At 36.9% G+C, this 21,991-nt stretch overlaps 1 protein-coding gene across 1 annotated transcript in view; it reads right to left on the reverse strand.

Moving 5' to 3' along the window:
• The window catches only part of LOC139714171 (basement membrane-specific heparan sulfate proteoglycan core protein-like), a 174,236-nt gene that overhangs the window by 66,333 nt on the left and 85,912 nt on the right, over window positions 1-21,991 (reverse strand). Inside the window, exon 5 of the mRNA XM_071625889.1 lies at window positions 15,220-15,377. Within this exon, the coding sequence (XP_071481990.1) occupies window positions 15,220-15,377 (158 nt within the window). The remainder of the gene's footprint in view (window positions 1-15,219; window positions 15,378-21,991) is intronic.

The raw sequence follows: 21,991 nt of genomic DNA on the forward strand, positions 1-21,991 counted from the left end.
TGAAAGACAATTGTTCAAAGTACAACACCTCAGTTGTCGTCATTACATACTATGATCGGTTTGACAAAGTCAACCTGCAAAATTTTGCTGCAGTCGAAGCAATGTAGTCTCCAACACACGAAAAAGAGGGATATGGCGTGTGTGTGTGTCTGTGTGTGTATAGGTGCGTTTATATACGAACGTGATTTCTACATGGACGAATATGTAATACAAAATTGAAAAAAAAGTAAAATAGCTAAGTATTTTGTTTCGTGATCTTGTGGGGTTCGAACCCGCAACCTCACGTCTCTGAGACGTCGCCTTTAACCACTCGGCCATATGTCTCGACGGGAAAATATGGGGAACGTAAACTTATGTATGTGAAAGATACATGAGGAATCGTTTTGTCCACATTCCATTTTCATTTTCAGTTTTAAACTGCAAAATCGTCAATCTGATGAAGAGATTTCAAAGAATAAAATGCATGATTACTGCAGCTTATTGTCACAGCTACAACATACTAAAGTTTCAGAGGAAATAAAGCAAAACCAGCTGAGATAAAGGTGCTTAAACGTTGTCAAGTCAATGCATGGTTTTAAAAAAAATCACCTCCCATAGACATAACACGTAAACTTGTCCGATTTTGCGTGTTTACCTTTAATCACAATTTAAAGTATGATGACGTCATCAAATTTCAAAACCATGACATGGACTTGAAAGGCAAATGTTCAAAGTAAAACATATCTGAATTTGGGGTAATATTAAGCTTAAACAATAGAGATACGAGTAAATGAATGTCAGAAACAGTACCTCAAAAAAATTAATTCCACTTTTTTGATTTCAGATGATGATATGATGACGTCATGAGTTTTCCTGGCAATATTGGTACTTGAAACGTTATTTCCAATTCATATGCTTTTGTAATATGCAATAGAAATATAGGGTCACCAGACGTTTTAAAGAGCTATGGCGACATAAACAAAAAAATGTTTTTTCACTATATTTGCAGAAAGACGCGCGCGCGGAATTTCAACTTTGACGCCAGTGCATTCCTTTGTTATAGGTCAAAATCGATCGGAAATCAATGGATATTGTTACTCAAAGTATCAGAAATCCAAATCAGTAAAAAAAAATTGCATTTTCATGTTGGTTACGCCCTCTGCGCGCGGACGGACGCGCACGCGAGAAAATGTTTGAAACGCTTAAAATTGTCTGAAACTTCGAGATTTCCTATTGGGAAGTCGTTTTGAGCCTTTTAAAATTTTGACGCGCGCAAACGCCTGACCTGAACTTTATGTCCACCGAAAATGATACAGAAATGATATCTAGTTATGAAGTTATGATCGATCATGTGACAAGGTCCGAAAATCACAAAATGGCGCCTAGATGACGTCATAGATATGTTACTGTCATGAAAACCTTATTGTGGCTAGATATTGTTATGAGACATGTTGACTGAAAATGTCATGTAATTCCGTAATGTCATTGTTGAGATATTGACGACACAAAATGTGGCAGAAAGAAAGAAGAATAAAAAAAAAAGAGAAATTTTGACAATCACAATAGGTGATACGCTGATAGCGTATCACCTAATTAACACATCTCTTTAATTGTTAACTACTGTTCAAGCTGAACAGGAGCTCTTGCAGCACAGACCCACATTGGTTCTGTGCTTCTATAAATTGGTATAAATAATCAAAATTACAATCAAAATCCTGCCATCAGACTGCAATTCATGAAGAGAAACTGGAACCTTATCTAAACATCAAAACAGCTCTAGGTAAAATGATACCATATCTTTAAAAATTTAAGATTGCCAAGCCCAAACTATGAAATATTTTAGTCCTTTTTTGACATAAGTAATGGGAAGATATTCATCTATGTTCATGTGGGAGTGTGTGATTACTTGGTGAAGTTGATGTTATGGCAGGACATGTCAAGAAGAATGGAATCAAACAGTCATATAAGCCCTATAAGAATGCTGTGTTTTCTTCAGAATTTCTCTGAATTATGTAGACTTCCACTGTAATATGTTTATATGTATAGAAAGTAACTCTAAAATGGTTCTTTTTTGGTAAATTCTGAGAAGTAATCATATGTACTATTCATAGAAATGAATACATAATTTGGGGCACTTTTTTACGTATAAATCTTGTATATCATGTCTTAGAAATAAGACACTGATCAAAGTATTGTTTATACTACTATATATAATTTTGAAAAAGTTATGCTAGTCTGACATACTATATTTCCTGTTATAATGTTATGTGGGCACAATCAGGCAAACTTAGTAATGACAAATGTCTTTCCAGAGATGTTTTTGTCAAACACCATTATGGTTTGCTATGTTATTATCTTAATTTCGGTGGAGACATTGTTATTTGTCTGTCTACTCAGGCCTTATTGTGATATTGTTGAACTCTTATTGATTTTCCAAACAATAAAATATTGCATATGTGATGCTAATCTATGTTAGTCCCATATTAAAAATTTAAGGTAACTATAACAACTCAATGGGTGAAATTGGGTGACATTGTCAGGATGATTTCTTTTTCTGCACATGTTCCAACAGTTTCTTCAGTTTTGCTGTGTTCTCATCTAATTTCTGCAGATTTCTTTATTTGACAAACACATTGCTTCACTGTTTTTCCATGCATTTCAAAAGTAACTAGAGATTGTAATTTGTCATTACTGACAAATTAAGGTGATCCGATTTTTTTTTTTTCATCAATGATTCGAGTCCTGATCGCAATAGGCATGACCATACAGGTTTCGTCTGTTGCTAAAAACGTTGGCCGTGTGATGTTTGAATTCTCGTTTAGAAAAGGGAGTCATATCTGCCATCTTTGGTACCAAATTCCGTATACACTAGATAACGAAGATACAACAACAAATACATATGACCTTTGACCCACCTTTACACTCCCAAGATGGCATCTGAGGAAAAAGTGGTTATTTTGTGAAATGATTCTTGCGACATCGTCTATACGTGTGCAAAATATGGGAAAGATAGGACAGGTATTCGCCAAGATACAAGATGAAACATTTATGACCTTTGACCCTAATTTACATACCCAAGATGTTGTCCGATCAAGTAGTTGTTATTTTATGAAATAATGTACGTGACATGTACTAGGCATGTGCAAAATATGGGATTGATAGCCATTGTTGTTGTTCATCTATTGCACAGAAAGTAGTAGAAAGAAGAAAAATAAAGAAAAAATTATGTTATTTTATAGAAATTTGAAGGAGAAGCATAAAAAAATCAGAAAAAGATAAAGTAAGGAAAGGGAGATTAAGATTAACTAAAGAAAAAGAAGAAAAAAGTGTTTAAAAAAATTAAAAAAAATATGGCAGGAGTGAGCCTCGAACCAGGGACCTTAGGGTTACGCGTCGGATGCGCTACGCAATGACCTATTTCATTCTCCATAGGCCCTGTGTATTAAGCAAAATGACGCTGCATCGAAGCCTCGTGCCATTTTCAACCAAGTTTTTCGAATTGATGCCGACATCGTATGAAAAAATAGAGGGCACACTTACGATAGCCCAAAGTCTCAGCTACAACATACTAAAATCTGGGAGAAATTCACCGAAGCATAAGTGAGCTAGTGCTCGAAAAAGAGAGTCATGTCAATTTTCACTGCCAGAAAAACTGCTCTCCCATAGAGATAACACGTAAACTGGTCAAATTTGACAATATTACTTTCAATCCATTTTTACGAAGTGATGCCGTCCTCCAATCAAAATGTTGTAATTATATTAATGAAAGATCATTTAATAAGCTACAACATACTGAAATTTAAGTGTAAATTGGCAAAGGATAAGTGAGATACGCTCGAGTGAACTTGAAATTTGATGACGTCATTTTGAAAATTTACTTTTTTTACTTTATTAAGAAATTTGATATCTTTTAATCATTTTGCCAGCATCGCCAACCCATGAAATAACATATCCAACTCATCAACTTTCAGAATATGTAAAGAAAATGGGAGGTTACCGTCCATCCTGACGAGTAAAATCGGATTTAAAATTGGCGTTTTTTGGCATCGTTGCACTGTATATCGTCATTGACGCGCGCGCGGAATTTCAACTTTGACGGGCCCGTATGACGTCATATTGAGTTGGATTGACTTGAAACTTGGTAGAAATATTCCTTGACATTATAGGCATCTGATAAATGTAAAAAAACGGGAAATTTCCATTGCATATGAGCTGTGTGTGCGAATATGTGCGCGCGCGTACGCGTCCGTCCAATTTTTTCAATTTTTCAAAAAATGCTCCAAATGGTCTGAAACGTGTGCAAAAAAAATTTGAGCTCGATTTGAGCATACAAATATTTCAACGCGCGCGTACGCGCACGTTTTAAGAGAAGATATGAATTTTGAGAATATGAGTAAAATACGCATAACTTGAAATGTATGTGACGTAAATTTTATTGCAAAATTCCATTCCATTAATGAGATATGAATGAAAATGTGTTTTCATATAATGACGTCATAGTGACGTCACGGTCGACTGATCACTTTGATTTTAGTTCGATTGCCGTCTTTGGGAGACGATACATATATGGTATAATTTTGAAATTGATAGGAGGAGCACTTTCTGAGCTAATCGATACACAACTTTTGAGGAGAAATAAAGAAGAAGAAAAACAAAGAATCCGTACAGATACAGAAGGTGATCCGAGAGGATACTCGGATCACCTAACAAAGAATCAGTACAGATACAGAAGGTGATCCGAGAGGATACTCGGATCACCTAATTAAGGTGATCCGATCTTTTTTTTTAATCAATGATTCGAGTCCTGATACTGCAAAGTCTCAGCTACAACATATCAAAATCTGAGAGAAATTCACCGAAGCATAAGTAAGATAGTGCTCGATAAAGAGAGTCATGTCAATTTTCACATCTAAAAAATTCCCTCCCATAGAGATAACACGTCATAGCAAAGATAGAAAAAGAAGTACATATGACCTTTGACCCCACTTTGCACAGACAAGATGGCATCTGAGCAAAAAGTGGTTATTTTATGAAATGATCCCTGTAACATGGTCTTTACGTGTGCAAAATATGGGAAAGATAGGACATGTATTCACCAAGATACAGGATGAAACATCTATGACCTTTGACCCTAATTTACATACCCAAGATGGCGTCTGATCAAGTAGTTGTGATTTTATGAAATAATTTTCGTGACATGAACTAAACATGTGCAAAATATGAAGGTGATAGGGGCTGTTTTTCTTGAGTTATTGCAAAGAAAGTTGCAAAAAGAAAGAAATATTTCAATACATCGAAGATAAACTTTAATTTCAACCAAGTTTTTTTACGTGATCCCGACAACGTATGAAAAAACGAAGGGCACACTTACGATAGCCCTACATCTCAGCTACAACATATTAAAATCTTAGAGAAATTCACCGAAGCATAAGTGAGCTAGTGCTCGATAAAAATAGTCATGTCAATTTTCATTTCCATAAAAATTGCACTCCCATAGAGATTACACGTAAACTGGTCAAATTTGACAAGGTTACCTTCAATCCATTTTTTGAGGTGATGTCGTCATCAAATCAAAATTGTTTAATTACATTTATGAAAGAACATTTCATAAGCTACAATATATTGAAATTTGGGTGAAAATTGGCAAAGGATTAGTGAGATACGCTCGAGTAAACTTGAAATTTGATGACGTCATTTTGAAAATTTACTTTTTTTACTTTATTAAGAAATTTGATATCTTTTAATCATTTTATCAGCATAGCCAGCCCATGAAATGACATGTACAACTCATCACCTTTCAGAATATGTAAAGAAAATGGGGGGTCACCGTCCATCCTGACGAGTAAAATCCGATTTAAAATTGGCGGTTTTTTGGCATAGTTGCACTGTGTATCCCCATTGACGCACGCGCGGAATTTTGAATTTGACGGGCCCGTATGACGTCATATTGAGTCGGATCGACTTGAAACTTGGTAGAAATATTCCTTGAAATTTCGGACATCCGATCCGTGTGAAAAAATTGAAAATTTCTATTTCATATTAGCTGTGCGTGCGTATATGTGCGCGCGCGTATGCGTCCGTCCAATTTTTTCAATTTTTCAAAAAATGCTCCAAATGGTCTGAAACGTGTGCAAAAAAAATTTGAGCTGGATTTGAGCATACAAATATTTCAAAGCGCGCGTACGCGCGCGTTTTGAGATAAATATGAATTTTGAGAATATGAGTAGAATGCGCTTGACTTGAAATATATGTGACGTAAATTTCATTGAAATATTCCATTCCATTAATGAGATATGATTGAAAATGTGTTTTCATATAATGACGTCATAGTGACGTCACGGTCGACTGATCACTACGATTTTACTTGACCCGTCGTCTTTGGGACATGATACATATATGGTATAATTTTGGCATTGATAGGAAGAGGACTTTCTGAGCTAACCGATACACAAATTTTGTCCAGAAATAAAGAAGAAGAAGAAGAAGGAAAACAAAGAATCAGTACAGATACAGAAGGTGATCCGAGAGGATACTCGGATCACCTAATTCTGTTGATTCCTATATAGCATGAAAATAGTCTAACAATGCAATATGGATTAGGAAGAATACATATTTAATAGCACAGCACAAGATAAAAAGGAGACCTTTCCAAAGTAGAATCCGCTGTAGCTTTTGAAATATGTGCAACTAAAAACTGTGATTTAGAGACTCTTTTGTACGACAGTAAGTTCATCTGCACTGTTTTTTCCTCTCTCCCTACTGATTAATAGGTGGTCATGGTGCCTATGCCACCCTTGATGATCATGTGGCACCCAAGAGTTGCAAAATCCAGCAGGGCATTCATTGGTATTGAGACTAACAAAGAAAGGGAAAATTTAACATCAAATTCGGGAGTACAAATAAAGCAAAAGGAGCCGGAGAAGCATGCAGATATTAAGCCACATGAAGACCTCAATGAAACTCAAATGCCACCAGCAGGTCGGATGCTGAGGAGCAAGAAAGACAGCCAGCAAGGCAAGGTGTTTGAAGATAGAGAAAGAGAAAGAAAGAATGCTGGCTGAGAGGAATATTGTCGCAATTCAAAATCAGTATCAGACAGAAGCAAACAATGAAGAATTAAGAATTGAGACTGAATACGAAAAACAAAGAGTAATAAGAACTGAAAAGAGACAACAAAAAGAACAGCATGAAACAGAGAATCAAACAACCAAACTTCACATTAAGTTTTGGAGAAAATGATAAAGATAAAGCTGAAAGAAGATGACCAAGTAACACCTGTAAATTTTCAAATCTTGTATATCACTTTACTCCTATATTCCAAGGTGCAATAACAAACTTTAAGCCAAAATCATTGCTGGAGTGATGCAAGAACTGATGATGAACAAACTTTAGTTTGAAATGCTTGTCTAAGCTCATAGAATGACATTTTACTCCTCAATTCAAAGAGCATGGGGTGAATTCCTTCTTCAAAGAATCTTAATAAATGTCTGCACTCTTCAGGAAGCATTTAACCACTTCAATCTATAAATAATTACACATAGATACTCACTCAAAGTTACAGTCTAGCAGTTTTGAAGCAAATGTTTGCAAAACAAGAGAGCTTAGAAAGATTGCATTCAGATAAGAGTTCTCCAAATGGACATAATCTCCATAGTCTATTTACACGGCACATGAGCAAACATGATTGGTCTCTAATAACCACTGAATTAGGAAGTATTCACTTTGTTTAGGGTAAATCTACTTCAAGGGTTGACTAACATAAACCTTTCAATCACTGATAATGATTCCCACACATAAAATTGACTTGTCACCCCCCCCCCAAAAAAAAAGAAAAAAAAGAGAGAGAGAGATATATATTCTAGATACTCTCTACGCTTGTATACTGCATTGTGCACATCTAGTCTATTTTCTGTTAGAAATGAGTACAAATCTTTGAGATGTTTATTTCAACAAGTTTCATTTCTTTGAACAAACATCTCTTGCAGAAAAACTTCACATTGAAGCAAATACATTCATAGATAGACAGCCTCCTACAATGAAAAGCAAAAATCCTGAATAATAGAAGGAAAATAAAACTTGACAAAAATCAGCCACAAACTGATGTACAAAAATGACATACCTATATGTTCAATACATTAAGATGTCATTAGTGGCAAGGCATCCTCTTGGCTTTGTCTAGCACAGGACTGGGATTTGCTTTACTTCTGGCAATATATGTGCTCAGGCTCAATATATAGCAAGCCATTGCTTTTATGTGCCACCAGGATGTGCTTTAAATATCATTAACCCATGAACTGCTGAGGGTATTTTATGCACTACTCATTTGGAGGCTACTCAAATTTTTTTTAAACCTATTTAAAAACATTATATTTTTAATGTTCATGTCATGTTGCACACAATTTTTAAAAGGACAAATCAAAAATCTTCACAAATGAAATGTCCTTTTGATGGATTTCAAGAAATGCTAAGAAAATATTTTATGCCATAATGTCAAATTTTACAATGAAAAAATACAATTTTCTCCCAAAAATGAAAAATATATATTTTCAAATTTTACTGAATTTTTTTCCAAATTTGCTACCTACTTTGGTAGACTAATATCTTAGGAAACTGCAGAAATTTGTAGATATTTATCACTTTTCATTGCTAAGATATTTGCATAATTGTGAATCCTGTCTGTAAAGTCCATGCAGTCCTACATAATAATTTTTCTGTGGTAATTTATGCAAAAATGCATATTTGATACCATTTGTACCTGTAAAATGTCATTTTCATGATGATACTCTCTCTTTCTGCATTACTTTGATAAGAATGTTCCAGTGAAATATGAGTGTTCATCAAAATACCAGCTGATATTATCACAAAGGTACAAAATGTACCTTTTGGGCCACTTTACTGACCCTCAGCAGTTATGCATTCAGGCATCCATCTAGAAGAATCCCTTTGAAAGCACCATATCAGAACATTCCTCACATTAGGTATGTATCCATTACAAGGGGTCAATAGTCTTGTGCACTTAAAAGTTTGTGTAAACTTAGCTTTATTTTGCTTCATTCTGGAATCTTGTGAAGTGCTGATTACATCTATGCATTGAATACTACTGATGCTCAACTGACGCTCAACTGACACACTCTACCACAAATCTGACACTCACTTCACTCATGCTGAGTTGCAAGACCACTGTAAAACAAGAAAATTTGTGGCATGATAGAACAAACTGGTGCCAACAGCCTTTTTTGCTGCACAAAATTTTCACAAATTGCCACTGGCATTTAATGTAGTGTGTAGACAATAACTTTTGCAAACCCTGACTCTTCGCAAAATTTGTGAAAGTTTAATGAACACAAACATTTCGGCCTTTACAGTATTGCACCAGATACTCCATGCTGCATAATGACAGGAACTTGAACCTTTCCACACTGCAAAGGTAGAAAAGGCAGACATCATTTTGGCACGATTCACAGCATTTCCACTTCGGAAACAGGATATTTAAAGCCTAATCTGCATCCAGGGAGCTTTTTGCAACTGGTGTAGATTGCTGTAAAATGGTCTCAACCACATCACAATGTCGTCCCCATTGGAGCATGCTTTCTGGTCATGCTGGGCATGATGTGGTATGCTTGCAAGCATTTATATTATACTTGAAGCAATCTTCAAGCATTCTACAGTGGTGGCATGGAACTGTACGTTAATTCAAAACTGCGCCTGTATGCACCCAGGAACAAGATATAAATTTTGTCTTTTTTAATAATTTACGCTGAAACATCTTGGTAAATCTCTGAAGATGATAAAACTGTACAGAATGTTGATGCAAACAGGACCATCTGAGAAAGATTAGACCATAATTATGGTCTACACCATTGCCTCAATATTCTTTGATAGCATACTAACCATAAATTTTTGAGAGCATGAAATGCTCATGAAGTTGAATGCTGTATTATCTTCGATTTCACATTACATCATTTTCTAGAACAAGTGTGACAGACTAATAACCTTTGGAACTGGCTGGCCTAGCAAAGTGCATGCTGCACACCCAGTAAGCTTTGTATTGTCTGTCTATCAGCATGTCTAAATTTGGAGGTTGCACTGCTCTTTGGGGGAGTTGGAGGATAAATTATAATCTATGGTATCTACACAATTTCAGGAGTTACTTAAACAACCCAAATCATTGGCTAAGAACAATTCAGACTTGATGCGACGGCCCTCAGAGTCTTTACTTCTCAATGCAATAAAATTTCAACACCATCCTCTAGTGCAACAACATTCTGAGAGTAATAAATGTGTTTTTGGCAATTTTCTTCCATTTCATAAACAACTGAGTAGCTGAGGTTCTTATAACCCATATCTGCCCATCTACTGGACATCCCGTAGTTCGCCCAAACTCTGCTAACACTGATATATGGGATAATCCATAGCAGAAATGGCTTGGACAATGTCATTTTGTTGAGCTTATTAAAGCCTGTGAACTCTGACCTGACATCCCATAGTCCTTTGCCTCACTTCCTGTCACTGTTGTTTAGATTGGTATTCACCTTTTGAGGTTTACAGCTAACAGAATAGGTCTACATCTATGTGAGATCGCACACTGCCATATGCATAGGCCTATATACTTTACCACAGGGTTTATGAGTTAGATCACACTGGTCCATAGTTATCAGTTTTCATTCAATATTTCTTTAAAGGCCTACTGGTAAGCATTATACTCCATGAGTTACATGTACATACCATTTGAAAGCTTACATTATGAAGATTTCATAATTGATGATTGTTTTTCTGCATTTAGACTGGACATTTTTCCATTAGTGGTTTCTTTTGAATGAGCAATATGGTTATTCATAAACATGTAATTCATATATCATATGATGTCACATAATTCATTACATGATGCTGATTTACATCTTATATGAAAGACCATTACTTTCTCTTACAGTTGATACATAGTTTTCTTCTCATAAGTGTCAAAGACATCGCCTTGAATTTTAGACAGCACAGTTTAGTGAATGTGTGTGAAACAGCCTCCAACAGCTTATACAAACTACATTACGCCACCAGTGGATATGGGTTAAAATTCGAAATAAAGTAAGATGTTTGAAGGATTTTACAGATTCAAGTATCTTTGTGATACAACGGTGACACTGGTCCTAACACATATCCAAGTTGGATGAGGTGATGTTAAATAATCACAAGTCTCTCAGTGATTTGTACATGTAACTATTTCTTCTTTTTCTTTTTACATGAAATCTTTCACACACACACACACACAAATTCTGTTTGCATCAAGTTATTGTTGTTGTGATAATTGAATATAATGATTTCAAAAGGTAAAAGGGTTGTCAATGATACATCACTCAAAAATGCAAGGTTTGCATTATATATATTTACTAGTGATGGAATCATTGGGAGAGTCGTGAGGTAAAGATATCATCACCTGTCTCATCTGATTTGCACAACCTGTGGTTGCAACCAATGTTACTATTCTGTATGAGTAAGTTAAAGAACTACAGCTGTTCATATTCCTTAACATGACTTTCTAATTACATGTGGAATTTCTCTGAAGCTTAACAGATTAAATTTTCAAAACTTCTTGTGAAACCACTCTGTTTAGCTCATATACATCAATTGAAAATGGAGCAGCTCTGAACTTTATGTAAACAGAACATTTTCCAACCACTACATTCTAATTTCTAAAAATCTAATTTCGAAGTTTACCTCAAGTCTTCGAGAAACTAGACTTTTTAATCTAACTTTACTACCCTAGAATTTAATCTTAAATGGTCTGTCAAATATTTTACACAACTTATTATTCTGTTCAATGATCATCTTGACAATATGCAAAATGACTGCTTGAAATCTTACATTTTGGCTACTTTTCACAGAACATGGCAAAGTTTCTTCTGGATAGCTGAAAAATCTCACACCATTCCATACATGCCCTAGCTCAAGCTGTTCATCTTTTCTAGTCTACATTTAATCACATAACAGCTAAACTGACAGGGTGCTACATAAGCACTTGCCCGATGCCCAGGGCAAGTGTTTTTTGAACAATGAGAACAAATGCTTGCCGGAATTGGGCAAGCAAAAAGTTTTGGAGACACCTTTTTTTTTTCCACTTATTCCCCCGCAAAAACCCACAAAGTCAACCATACAGAAGCCCACAGATAATGGCTGTTTAATGATGCAATGCACTTCATATTTCATTTCAGCAACTTTCCAACACTTTCGTGAAGAAACCCGAATGCAATGCAAGGGCAACACTGATTGGACCAGAATTGTTGGTCCATTGTGTTTAAGTGTGCAAATCAATGTTTGCTGTTTATTCCAATGATTGTGTTTTTATTAAACTCTTGACTACCACATGATTTCCTGTATTATTTCCTTCTACTTTAGACTTTCTTTTCAGGGAAGTAAAATTAATGTTCGGGCAAGTGTTTTGCACCAAAATTGAAATCTACTTGCCCGCCTGGGCAAGTGGTGAAATGAAGTTATGTAGCACCCTGGCTGAATGGACTGTCAAATTTACTCTAATTTTAATCTGTGTATCCTGTTCTCTCTTAAATCAAACTTCCCTTGCATATTTCAGCTTTTTCTAAGAACAATGTTATAGTCCATCCCTGATGCTGTTATCTCAAGTTATCGATGAGCATAACACAGATATATTACTTGAAGAAGAGCTATTTTATTACATAAATTAGTGTTACTACTTCAGTTTCCTGAACAGACATAAACCGGCACAGTCCTCAACCTTCCTGACATCACAGTAGGAGTTCTGTATTGTATGTTATTACCCCTTTTTTTCCTCTTCTAGCTATTCCCTCAGGCTGCTATACAGTTTTTCTGATGCATTCCTAATTTCCACTGCAGTAATCACCATAGGGTTTGAAGAATGATAGAAAAGCAAAGATACACATTACCAAAGCTTTAATACATATACTACTACTTTAACCAAATATTAAACAAAACTGTAAATGACAACATTGCTGAATAAATATTAATGTGCATTGAGGAAATTTACCACAAAGTCTACATAATTGTTCCATCTCATGTCATAAGACATATATGTCGCACAAAGTATTTGATGTCTATCAGCAAAGTCTTTCACCCAATTTGTCTGGAGGTCACATGGTAAGGCCTAATAAATATGGTCTGTTTAGGTCAGGGAGAAAAGTAAACATCAAAAGGATGAAAGTTTAAGACATGTGTGATGTAAACAGTCAGCATGTCATGACAAGCTGCTAAGAGATGTGATGATTCACACCTGTCTGTTCCATAGTCTTTCAGAGGAGATACACAATGAACACTATTCATGACTGAGTAATATAAATTTCAGAGAATATTTGTTTATGTATTCATAACATATTGATATGAATCATATGCAGTCCTCTCTTCTTTCTTTTTTCAAACAGTTAAAAAAAGACATAATATGTGAATGACATGGAAGGTCAATGCTGCTAATCAAAACTGAAGTCACTCCCAAGTTCACTTTACTTGGTTATGCTGAAGTGAACATAAAAATTTGATTTTGATTCAAAAGGAATCACATGCAAGTTAGTCCTACTCAAGAGGTAAACCCTCAAACCAATTGGCAGAATAAACAAGAGACCCGGGAGTCACGTGCTCACCTGAGTATCACAATTTCATCTTCCATGCATTCTTGTACACTCTTACCTGAGAACATTGGAAACTTAGGCCTGCATATGGACCCCCCCCCCCCCCCCAACTCCAGGATGGGGGGGGGGGGGGGCAGGCAGCCCTGGATCTGCAATGAACAAACTTGGAACTAAAGTCATCAATGTACAAATTCATGGTATTAACTTTGCTTTATCATATCTGGTTCTAAGAGTAGAAGATTTTAAATATTCCTTAATGTGGGGGGGGGGGTGGGCCCTCTAGGGGCCCCCAGGAGGGACGTGGTGCCCGTTTGAAGGAATTGAGATTCTATCCCCCTAGGGATGCTACCTGCTAAGTTTGGTCAAAATTCATCATGAGGTTTTCAGAAGATGGAACATGTACAATTCAGGTCCCATTACAACTGTAGGACTTCTCCCCATCCCCTCTCCTGGGTCCCAGGGGGGGGGGGGGGGGGGGCACACCCCTGATTCTGCCAACCCCATGAACAAACTTGAAACTACAGTCATCAATGTCCTAACTCATAGTATTATCTAAGCCCTATCACTTCTGGTTTTGGAGAAGATTTTTAAAGATTCCTTAATTTTAGGGGATTTGGGCCCCCTGGGGGCCCGGGGGGGGGGGGGGGGGGCATGGTGCCCATTTGAACAAATTGAGATCCTATCCCCCTAGGGATGCTACCTACCAAGTTTGGTGAAAATCAGACATGGGGATCTCAAAGTGAAGATGAAAATGTACAATTTAGGCCCCATTAGGACCCCTTCCCACCCCCTCCCTTGGGTCCCAAGGGGGGCACCCCTGATTCCCCCATGAACAAACTTGAAACTACAGTCATCAATGTACTTAATTCATAGTATTAACAAAGCCCCGTCACTTCTGGTTCTAGAGAAGATTTTTAAAGATTCCTTAATTTTAGGGTGTTTGGACCCCATGGGGCCCCCCAGGTGGGCCATGGTGCCCATTTGAACAAATTGAGATCCTATCCCCCTAGGAATGCTACCTGCCAAGTTTGGTGAAAATCGGTCATGGGGTTCTCAGGAAGAAGATGAAAATGTAAAAAGTTTACGCACGATGGACGCCGGACGCTGGACGAAGAGCGATCGCAATAGCTCACATGAGCCTTCGGCTCAGGTGAGCTAAAAACAACAAAAAACATGTATTTACAAAACATGGTGATTCAGCTCAACCTTCAGTGCCATGCATAAAGTTGCACAAATCACTGTTGCTGACCACATACTTGCATGGGGACCATCTTCAAGATTGATTTTATTCCTTTTCTTAATCAAGTGTCTGAGTGTAAGTCTAATCTTTTCAGATGTATTTTGTGGATTATACTTCTTAATCCTAGACAAGTTTGATTTATCATGTTAACGCTAAAAGTTTATTCTTTAGACAAAAGTGACAATCAGAATATACCATGAATTTGTTTCATGTATTATTTTTTACTTTACTAAAGATTGTTTTAATGTTGCAGGTCACATATTCATTACACTGTAGTACATATCTTTGAACACTGAATTGACACTGCATCATGAGGAAAAAGGTTTTGTGTAACACTCAAAGTCAAATAAAAATGCAACTGTTTCCCAGTGTTGGTTACATGAATTGACTCACCTGGAAGGGGTGCAAAGTCAAGTTCATCAGGGTTGACATTGTAGTTGCCAATTTGAGCACTCCTTACAGCAGTGTCCAAGACCCTATATAGAGCACTCTCACTGTAGAATCCAATACTTCCCAAGTCAAATTGTATAACAGCATCACCACCGCGATTCCTGTAAAAATGAATAGAGAAATTCAATGCTTTCAGTTTCTTATGATGATCAAATAGAAATTAAAATTCTTTACTACCACATATTTGAAGTACAAGTACTTCATATACTTTGAAATAGAAATCATACACTGAATTCTTACTCACTGAAATGCTTAAGTTCACAGATAGAATGTAATCACTTCAGGTTGATATGAGTCATCAACCAAATTTTAACCACTTTTTCAATGGTCCTTAAAGCAATCGCGACATATTCTGTTTACCTGTAAAGGCATCTACACACAAAAGGTATGGTGTATGTTTGCATCATTGCCAGTGGCAATAATAATCTATGTTGGACCAGGGAGGTGTAAGAAAAGGAGAGACAACTCCTGCTCTCCTTTGAAGGATGCGCAGCACCGCCCAGAAGTTATGCGCTTAACTACAGGTGGAAATCAGGTGCTTTGACAAAAGAGAGCATCAAAAATCTGGACTAGCGCTCTCACATCTAGAAATACTTGCCCCTACTGCATTTCGCTCTCTCTCTCTTTCAATGTGATGGCAACAATGAATTTGTGTACCTTGAATTGGAGCAGCGAATCAAATGCAGTGTAAAACTGACAATTTTAACAGCAAATAGTTTTAAAAGCACGCTGGAGCACACTTTAGTGGAGTACTTTATTTGAAAGATCAAAATATCCCAGATTAAAGGATAGAAAACTTACATGCGGAAATGTGCGCATTATAGAAAAATATTAGGTTTTTTAGAGGGCCTAATTCTCAATTCATTTCGATTTGCGCATTACGAAGAAACTAGAAATACATGTTTATAATATTGAATTCTTTCCTAAACTACTCTTAATCAATTCGATTATTTCATTTAAAATTTTACGAGGAAATAAAGCTTGTAATTCAACGAAAGGTGAAATGCGTTCTTCGTCTCCGAACTTCGCCTTGCAACTAGAGCGGTGCACAGCATGACTTCAAAGCATATAGTGGAATGCTAGACATCCCATTGTAACACTTTGAACCCAAACATTTGTATGCATGAATTACGAAGAGTTGTCTCTCCTTTTCTTACACCCCCTGGTTGGACAAATAGCTCTGTTAACCATGATGAGCTCATTTGTGCACTGCTAATCGTCAATAGGTGCATTCACATCTATGGTGAAATACCACAGTATTTCATGCTGTAATTCGTAATGTGAATGCAAATACATTATGACATACACCACATAATACATTGTATACCATGCTCTGAGCAGGGTGGGTATTCACACTTGACACGAAATACGCACGTTAGATTTGAGTGTGAATTATGTCACTAAAAAAATGACTGTATGGCTGTTTTTTTCTCATGTGCCCTTATTTGCTTATGTTTGCATGATGTGAATATTTTGCCAACTGGCGATCATGATAAATTGTTGACCAAACTGTGCAGGCCAGAAATATATGGAATAATAATCCTTGCCCCTGTGTTTGAACACTGTTGTGATGCGTTTTCAATGATAAGATATGAAATCTTCAGATTATTTGCTCCAGCATTCAGACACTCGAACAACTGCAATAATTCCGAAATAATCACAAGATTTCTTGGGATTTGGATCGTAATGCTGATCGCGCTATTCAACATTGTGGGATATTCATGTTCACACTGGCAAAAATCTTGAGATTTGGACCTCCCAAATGTGCATCAGTGTGGATCCCACTAACATTCATGTTGTAATGGTAAGACTGGAGCTATGTACTAGCTGAAACCTTCGAGGGCATTAGCAACATCACCAGCATTCCTTCACGATACCAGGCAGTAGTCTGACCCACCTGACCTTTCAAAAATATTCCAGTGTTTTGAATCTGCTGCATTTTATTGAATTTGGGCACTGCAGTAAGGGTGTGATGCCTACAGGATAAAACTACGTGGGTTTCCTCCCACGCTGCATAATTTATACTGATCTTCAGGTAATTGATCAATTCAATTCATACCATTGAGCAACCATGTCAGGAACAAACGTCTAAGGAGGTCAGCATGACAGCTCCATACAGGAGTGACCTAGATCTTTGACAGTGACACATATATGAAGCAGCAATCTATGAATATAAAGATAATTGAGTACTTCATGCTGGAATGTCAGGTCCAGCGGTAGACAGATTAATCAGGTCAGCATGTTTGCAGTGTAACCTGCAACTCAAGAAACCAATGAATTTGCACGATATATCTATGAATGCAAATTTAATCCACTTGAAAAAGGCATCAAATCTATACCTTAAGTTGAAAATTAATTCACTGATTGTGTCAAGCACAGTATAGTTGCAGAAACTTGGGTATTTGAGTTGATGGATAAAACAGTAGGCCTACCTTTTCCTTCAGTTTCAGCTGAAACTGAAAGTCAACTTTCCTTCAGTTTACACTCAATTTCATCATATTGAAGTTTAATGCATAACTCTCTTTCATGGACCAACACCCGTTAATCAGGCATTCTCCTTCCCTCCATATTGAGCCAACTTTCAGCATGTTTACCTTTTGTTGGGAACAGGTATCATACATTCTTCCTAACATGTTTCTTGTCTCACATACATGTACCTCCACAGGAGAGCCTGAGCAAGCAGGCACAACCACTACACATTTTTTGTTCACCCTGTGGCAGACACTGCTTGCTTTTTGAGAAATTCTGTCCTGATATTATGTTGCTTTGTATGAAAACAGTCAAATCAAAGAAGCAGATCAGTAAATATTTTAGGGAAAAATCAGACAAACTAAAACAAGTTATGAACGGTACAAGTTTTGGGAATAAGACAAATTGACAACTCTGTGTGATTAGATAGATGTTGAGCACATCTACATTCGATTTGTTAAAAAAAAAAAAAATCACCACTTTCATTTTTATCCCCCCAAAAAGAATTTCTGCAGAACTGTTCTCAGAATATATGATTAGCATAAAACATTTTTGCATGATGCCTTCCTCAGCATATAATTTAGCAGTACCCAAATATGTTAGACAAATGAAAATTTGTGAAATTTGTGCACAAAAAGAACAGAGAGATCTATACATATTATTGCACATCACACACAGCTGCCACTTTGTCTCAACCTCAAAACTTACAATTAATAACATTTTTAAGTGTCAGCTTTTTCCCTAAGTTTTTACAAATTTATTTCTAAGATTTTCTGAAAGTGACATGAATGAAATTAGAATGGACTTTTTCCTTTAAGATGCGGCTCCTCTGCTTCCCCTCTTTCTACTAAGGCTATGTTGTAAATTGAAATTAAAGCCTGAACCTTATTGAATTGTGCATAAAAAAACAGTAAAACATTTTGCTTTATAAGTGAAAAACAGCAAACCAGGGGGGCATTTCATAAAGCAGTTTGGTCGGATATTTTTTGGACAAACTGCTACAAGCTACTGAAATCCTTGCATCTGATTAGCTGAGATCAAATTTGTCCGACAACTTTGTCGGACGAAATGCTTCATGAAATGCCCCCCTGGTAAACATCAATATCTGACCTAGTCATAAACATTAGTTATCTTCTCTGGATATGAATATTCTATTACATGACAATGTCCTTAGTCATTAAAACCACCACACTGTGTCTTTCATTTGCATGTTACTGTACGAGGAAAAATTTTTGTGGTGTAAAAATGAAAGCCCACAAATATGTTTGATTGTAATATGAATCACTGTTTAATGTTTTTGTTCTGTGGGATTTAAAGTTAAAAATGAAAAAGAAGAAGCATAGTTCATCTTACCCAGCCAAGCACAAGAAATTGTTGGTATGACAATTTCCACTTTAGTACTTGAGCAAGTTTTTAGCTTTAATCTACTTTTTATTGTGCATGTCTGTCAATAGGTTTCATACAGGGTGTCAATAAAGCCTTTACATCAACTGCATTGAATTTAGAATCATAAGAGTATACACACTGTGGTAGGCTATTACTCTCATAAGGGATAAAACATCAGCATTTGTTAACCTGTGAAATGTGGACAAATCATACTCAATAGTCAAGTTTTATAAAATGGGTTCAAGAATGTAGCCAATAGGAAGCGCTGAAATGAGACACACCTCCTTCCTTTACTTCAGTACAACTGCACTGCCTGTAATCCTATGGTAGATTGCCGATTGTCTGTGCGCGCGGCGGCTCCTTTGATGAATTGCATGCATACGCGTACGCGCTGTCAATCCTGTAAACAACTTCTAGTTCGGGCTGCCGGCCGGCCGGCCTGTCTTCCCTTGTGCATAACATAGTGGCGTACGTACGTATACTGTACTATACTTACACTTTGTACAGTACAGTAGACCAAGCGTTTGGGACCGGACGCGTACATGGAGTCACTTTGAAGAGCAAATCCAACGATTTAGCAGGTTAATTCTCACGCCGTTTTCAGAGTATGTTGTCTAGTAGGCCTATATGAGGAGTCTATATCAAGTCTTTAAGGTAAAGGGTGCATATTCTATGTAAAATAAGTAAGTTTTCATGCGGGTGTCCGGAAACCCAACCCCCCATTATACTTATACACACTGTACTGTATGTGCGGGACTTCCGCGAGTGCGACGTGCGTAAAAGTTTGGGACGAACATCTTCGGACGTCTTGACCCACAAAGGTACGTGAAAAACGCTGAAAAATGATGTTAGTTTTCGAATTTTCGACCCATTTTATAAAACAAATGATGCACAGGATTATTTCGTGGCGTTAGTGTAGGCGTAACTCACTCTCGGGTGTTTACAATGTAGTGCAACATGCACTCGGCTTCGCCTCGTGCATGTTTCACAATTGTAAATACCCTCGAGTGCACGCCTACACTAACGCACTCTATCCTGTGCATCATTTGTATAATATCATGTGTATAAAACTGTACTTTTACAATTTAATGAACACATCATATTGTGCAACTTCAGTCACTTGATATTCATTTGACCTGGTGACTACAAATGACAAACAACTTTTAATTTTCTTTATATCAGTTGATTTACATTGTCCTTGGTGGGATCTGAAGGTAAAATACATGAAAACTGACTTGCCCTATCTGCTCAGAGAAGTGAATGGCAATGACTTACTTTTTGTACAATACTTCTCACCTCCATTTTCATGCAATATCAAATACCTTTACCAGCATTTTCAAGCCAATACTTGTTCATTCAGTGAAAAATAGAATGTAAGATTCTTCTAATCTTATGGAATTGTGAGGTCTAGCTGTATCTCACATGTGGAGGATAGCATTGCCAGCATGTTTCATACATCTTATTAGCAGTAACTAGCAACAATACTGCAGTATTAAGCAGTGGCAAACGCATATCAAGCAAGCTGCTTGTACCATGCAGACAATTTGTGTGTCTAATCAATTCACAAATTTCTCAATCCTACGGCTGATTTCAAGCATTGATTCACGAAGCATCATGTGATTAGGTACCCATTATGAATCAAATAAATTCAATTACACAATAAGTGATATCAATCAAAGAAAGATGGCACGAAGGAAAGCCCTAGAGCATAGACAAACCTTTAGGCATCATCTCTGAATAAAGTCTGCCACAATAAGACCATTTGCAATGTAAATATATTCTGGCGTGTTTGAGCCATGCTCCAATAATTTGTTCTGTTTGCACAGATTCACTGTAATAGTGACAGTGGGTTGACTCAAACGCCTTCTCAATGACTATAAAATGTACTGGGATAAAAATCGCTGATACCAACAAGAGCAGATGAGGAAAATCTAATTTGCTGAATTCAGAGGAAATTGTCCACAAAAGAAAGGGAAATATTGAAGGAAATTATAGAATTGTGAAGCTATGTTAATATAAATCCTTCTTCAATAGACAGTGGCATGACGGAACCCTTTTGAATGAGTGTGCTGTTTTCAATTTGTCTGAATTTTTTTTTTTTTTGTAATATACATAGAAAGGGTGATACAATAAGTGCCAATTCGCTTGTCACATACCTCTACGAAAAAGCAGCCACGAGAACCAAGTGTGACACGGAGTCCATTTGTAAATACAAACATTTTATTATCCTGGCAAAAATACCTGCCAAGTTTGGTAAGAATTTGACCATGAATTCTCAAGAAGAATGCAAAAATGTCAAAATTGGGCCCCAACTTGAATCCCCAAGTCCCCCATGAACAAACTTATAGCTGTACACAATTTGTTATGGGGATTCTTGAGTATGTCCACACTAAGCCCGCCTCTCCACTCCATGGTGTCGGCATGCTACCAACTCTTTATCACTGATCTCTCTGTAAGTACATATACAGGAAAAGAATCTGATGAATGTATGCTTAGATGCACATATTCGCTGACTGGTGTTATTTGTGGTTTTCTAATGTACCCTGATGGGCAGGGAATGAATCAGACCACCCATGATTCCCTACACTACAGAGTCTTCAAAACTGCAGTCACCACTGTACTTTAATACTCATAACCCTAACCACGCTCTATAGCATCTGGTTCTAGAGAAGACAATTTTTAAAGATTCCTTAATTGGAGGCTTTTGGGCCACTTAGAGGTGCTACCTTCCATTCAATGAACTCTGCTGACCTTGTAGACAATAGTGTCCCCCCCCCCCCCCCCCCCCACATACAAATTATATCCATCCTGCTATTCAGTCGAGCTTGGCCTTATTTCAGGTTGTCCTTCGTGCATCATA

The sequence above is a fragment of the Diadema antillarum genome, unplaced genomic scaffold, assembly GCF_040938485.1.
Source record: "Diadema antillarum isolate AM-2024a unplaced genomic scaffold, OU_Dant_1.0 seq00002183_RagTag, whole genome shotgun sequence".
NCBI classification, from domain to species: Eukaryota; Metazoa; Echinodermata; class Echinoidea; order Diadematoida; family Diadematidae; genus Diadema; species Diadema antillarum.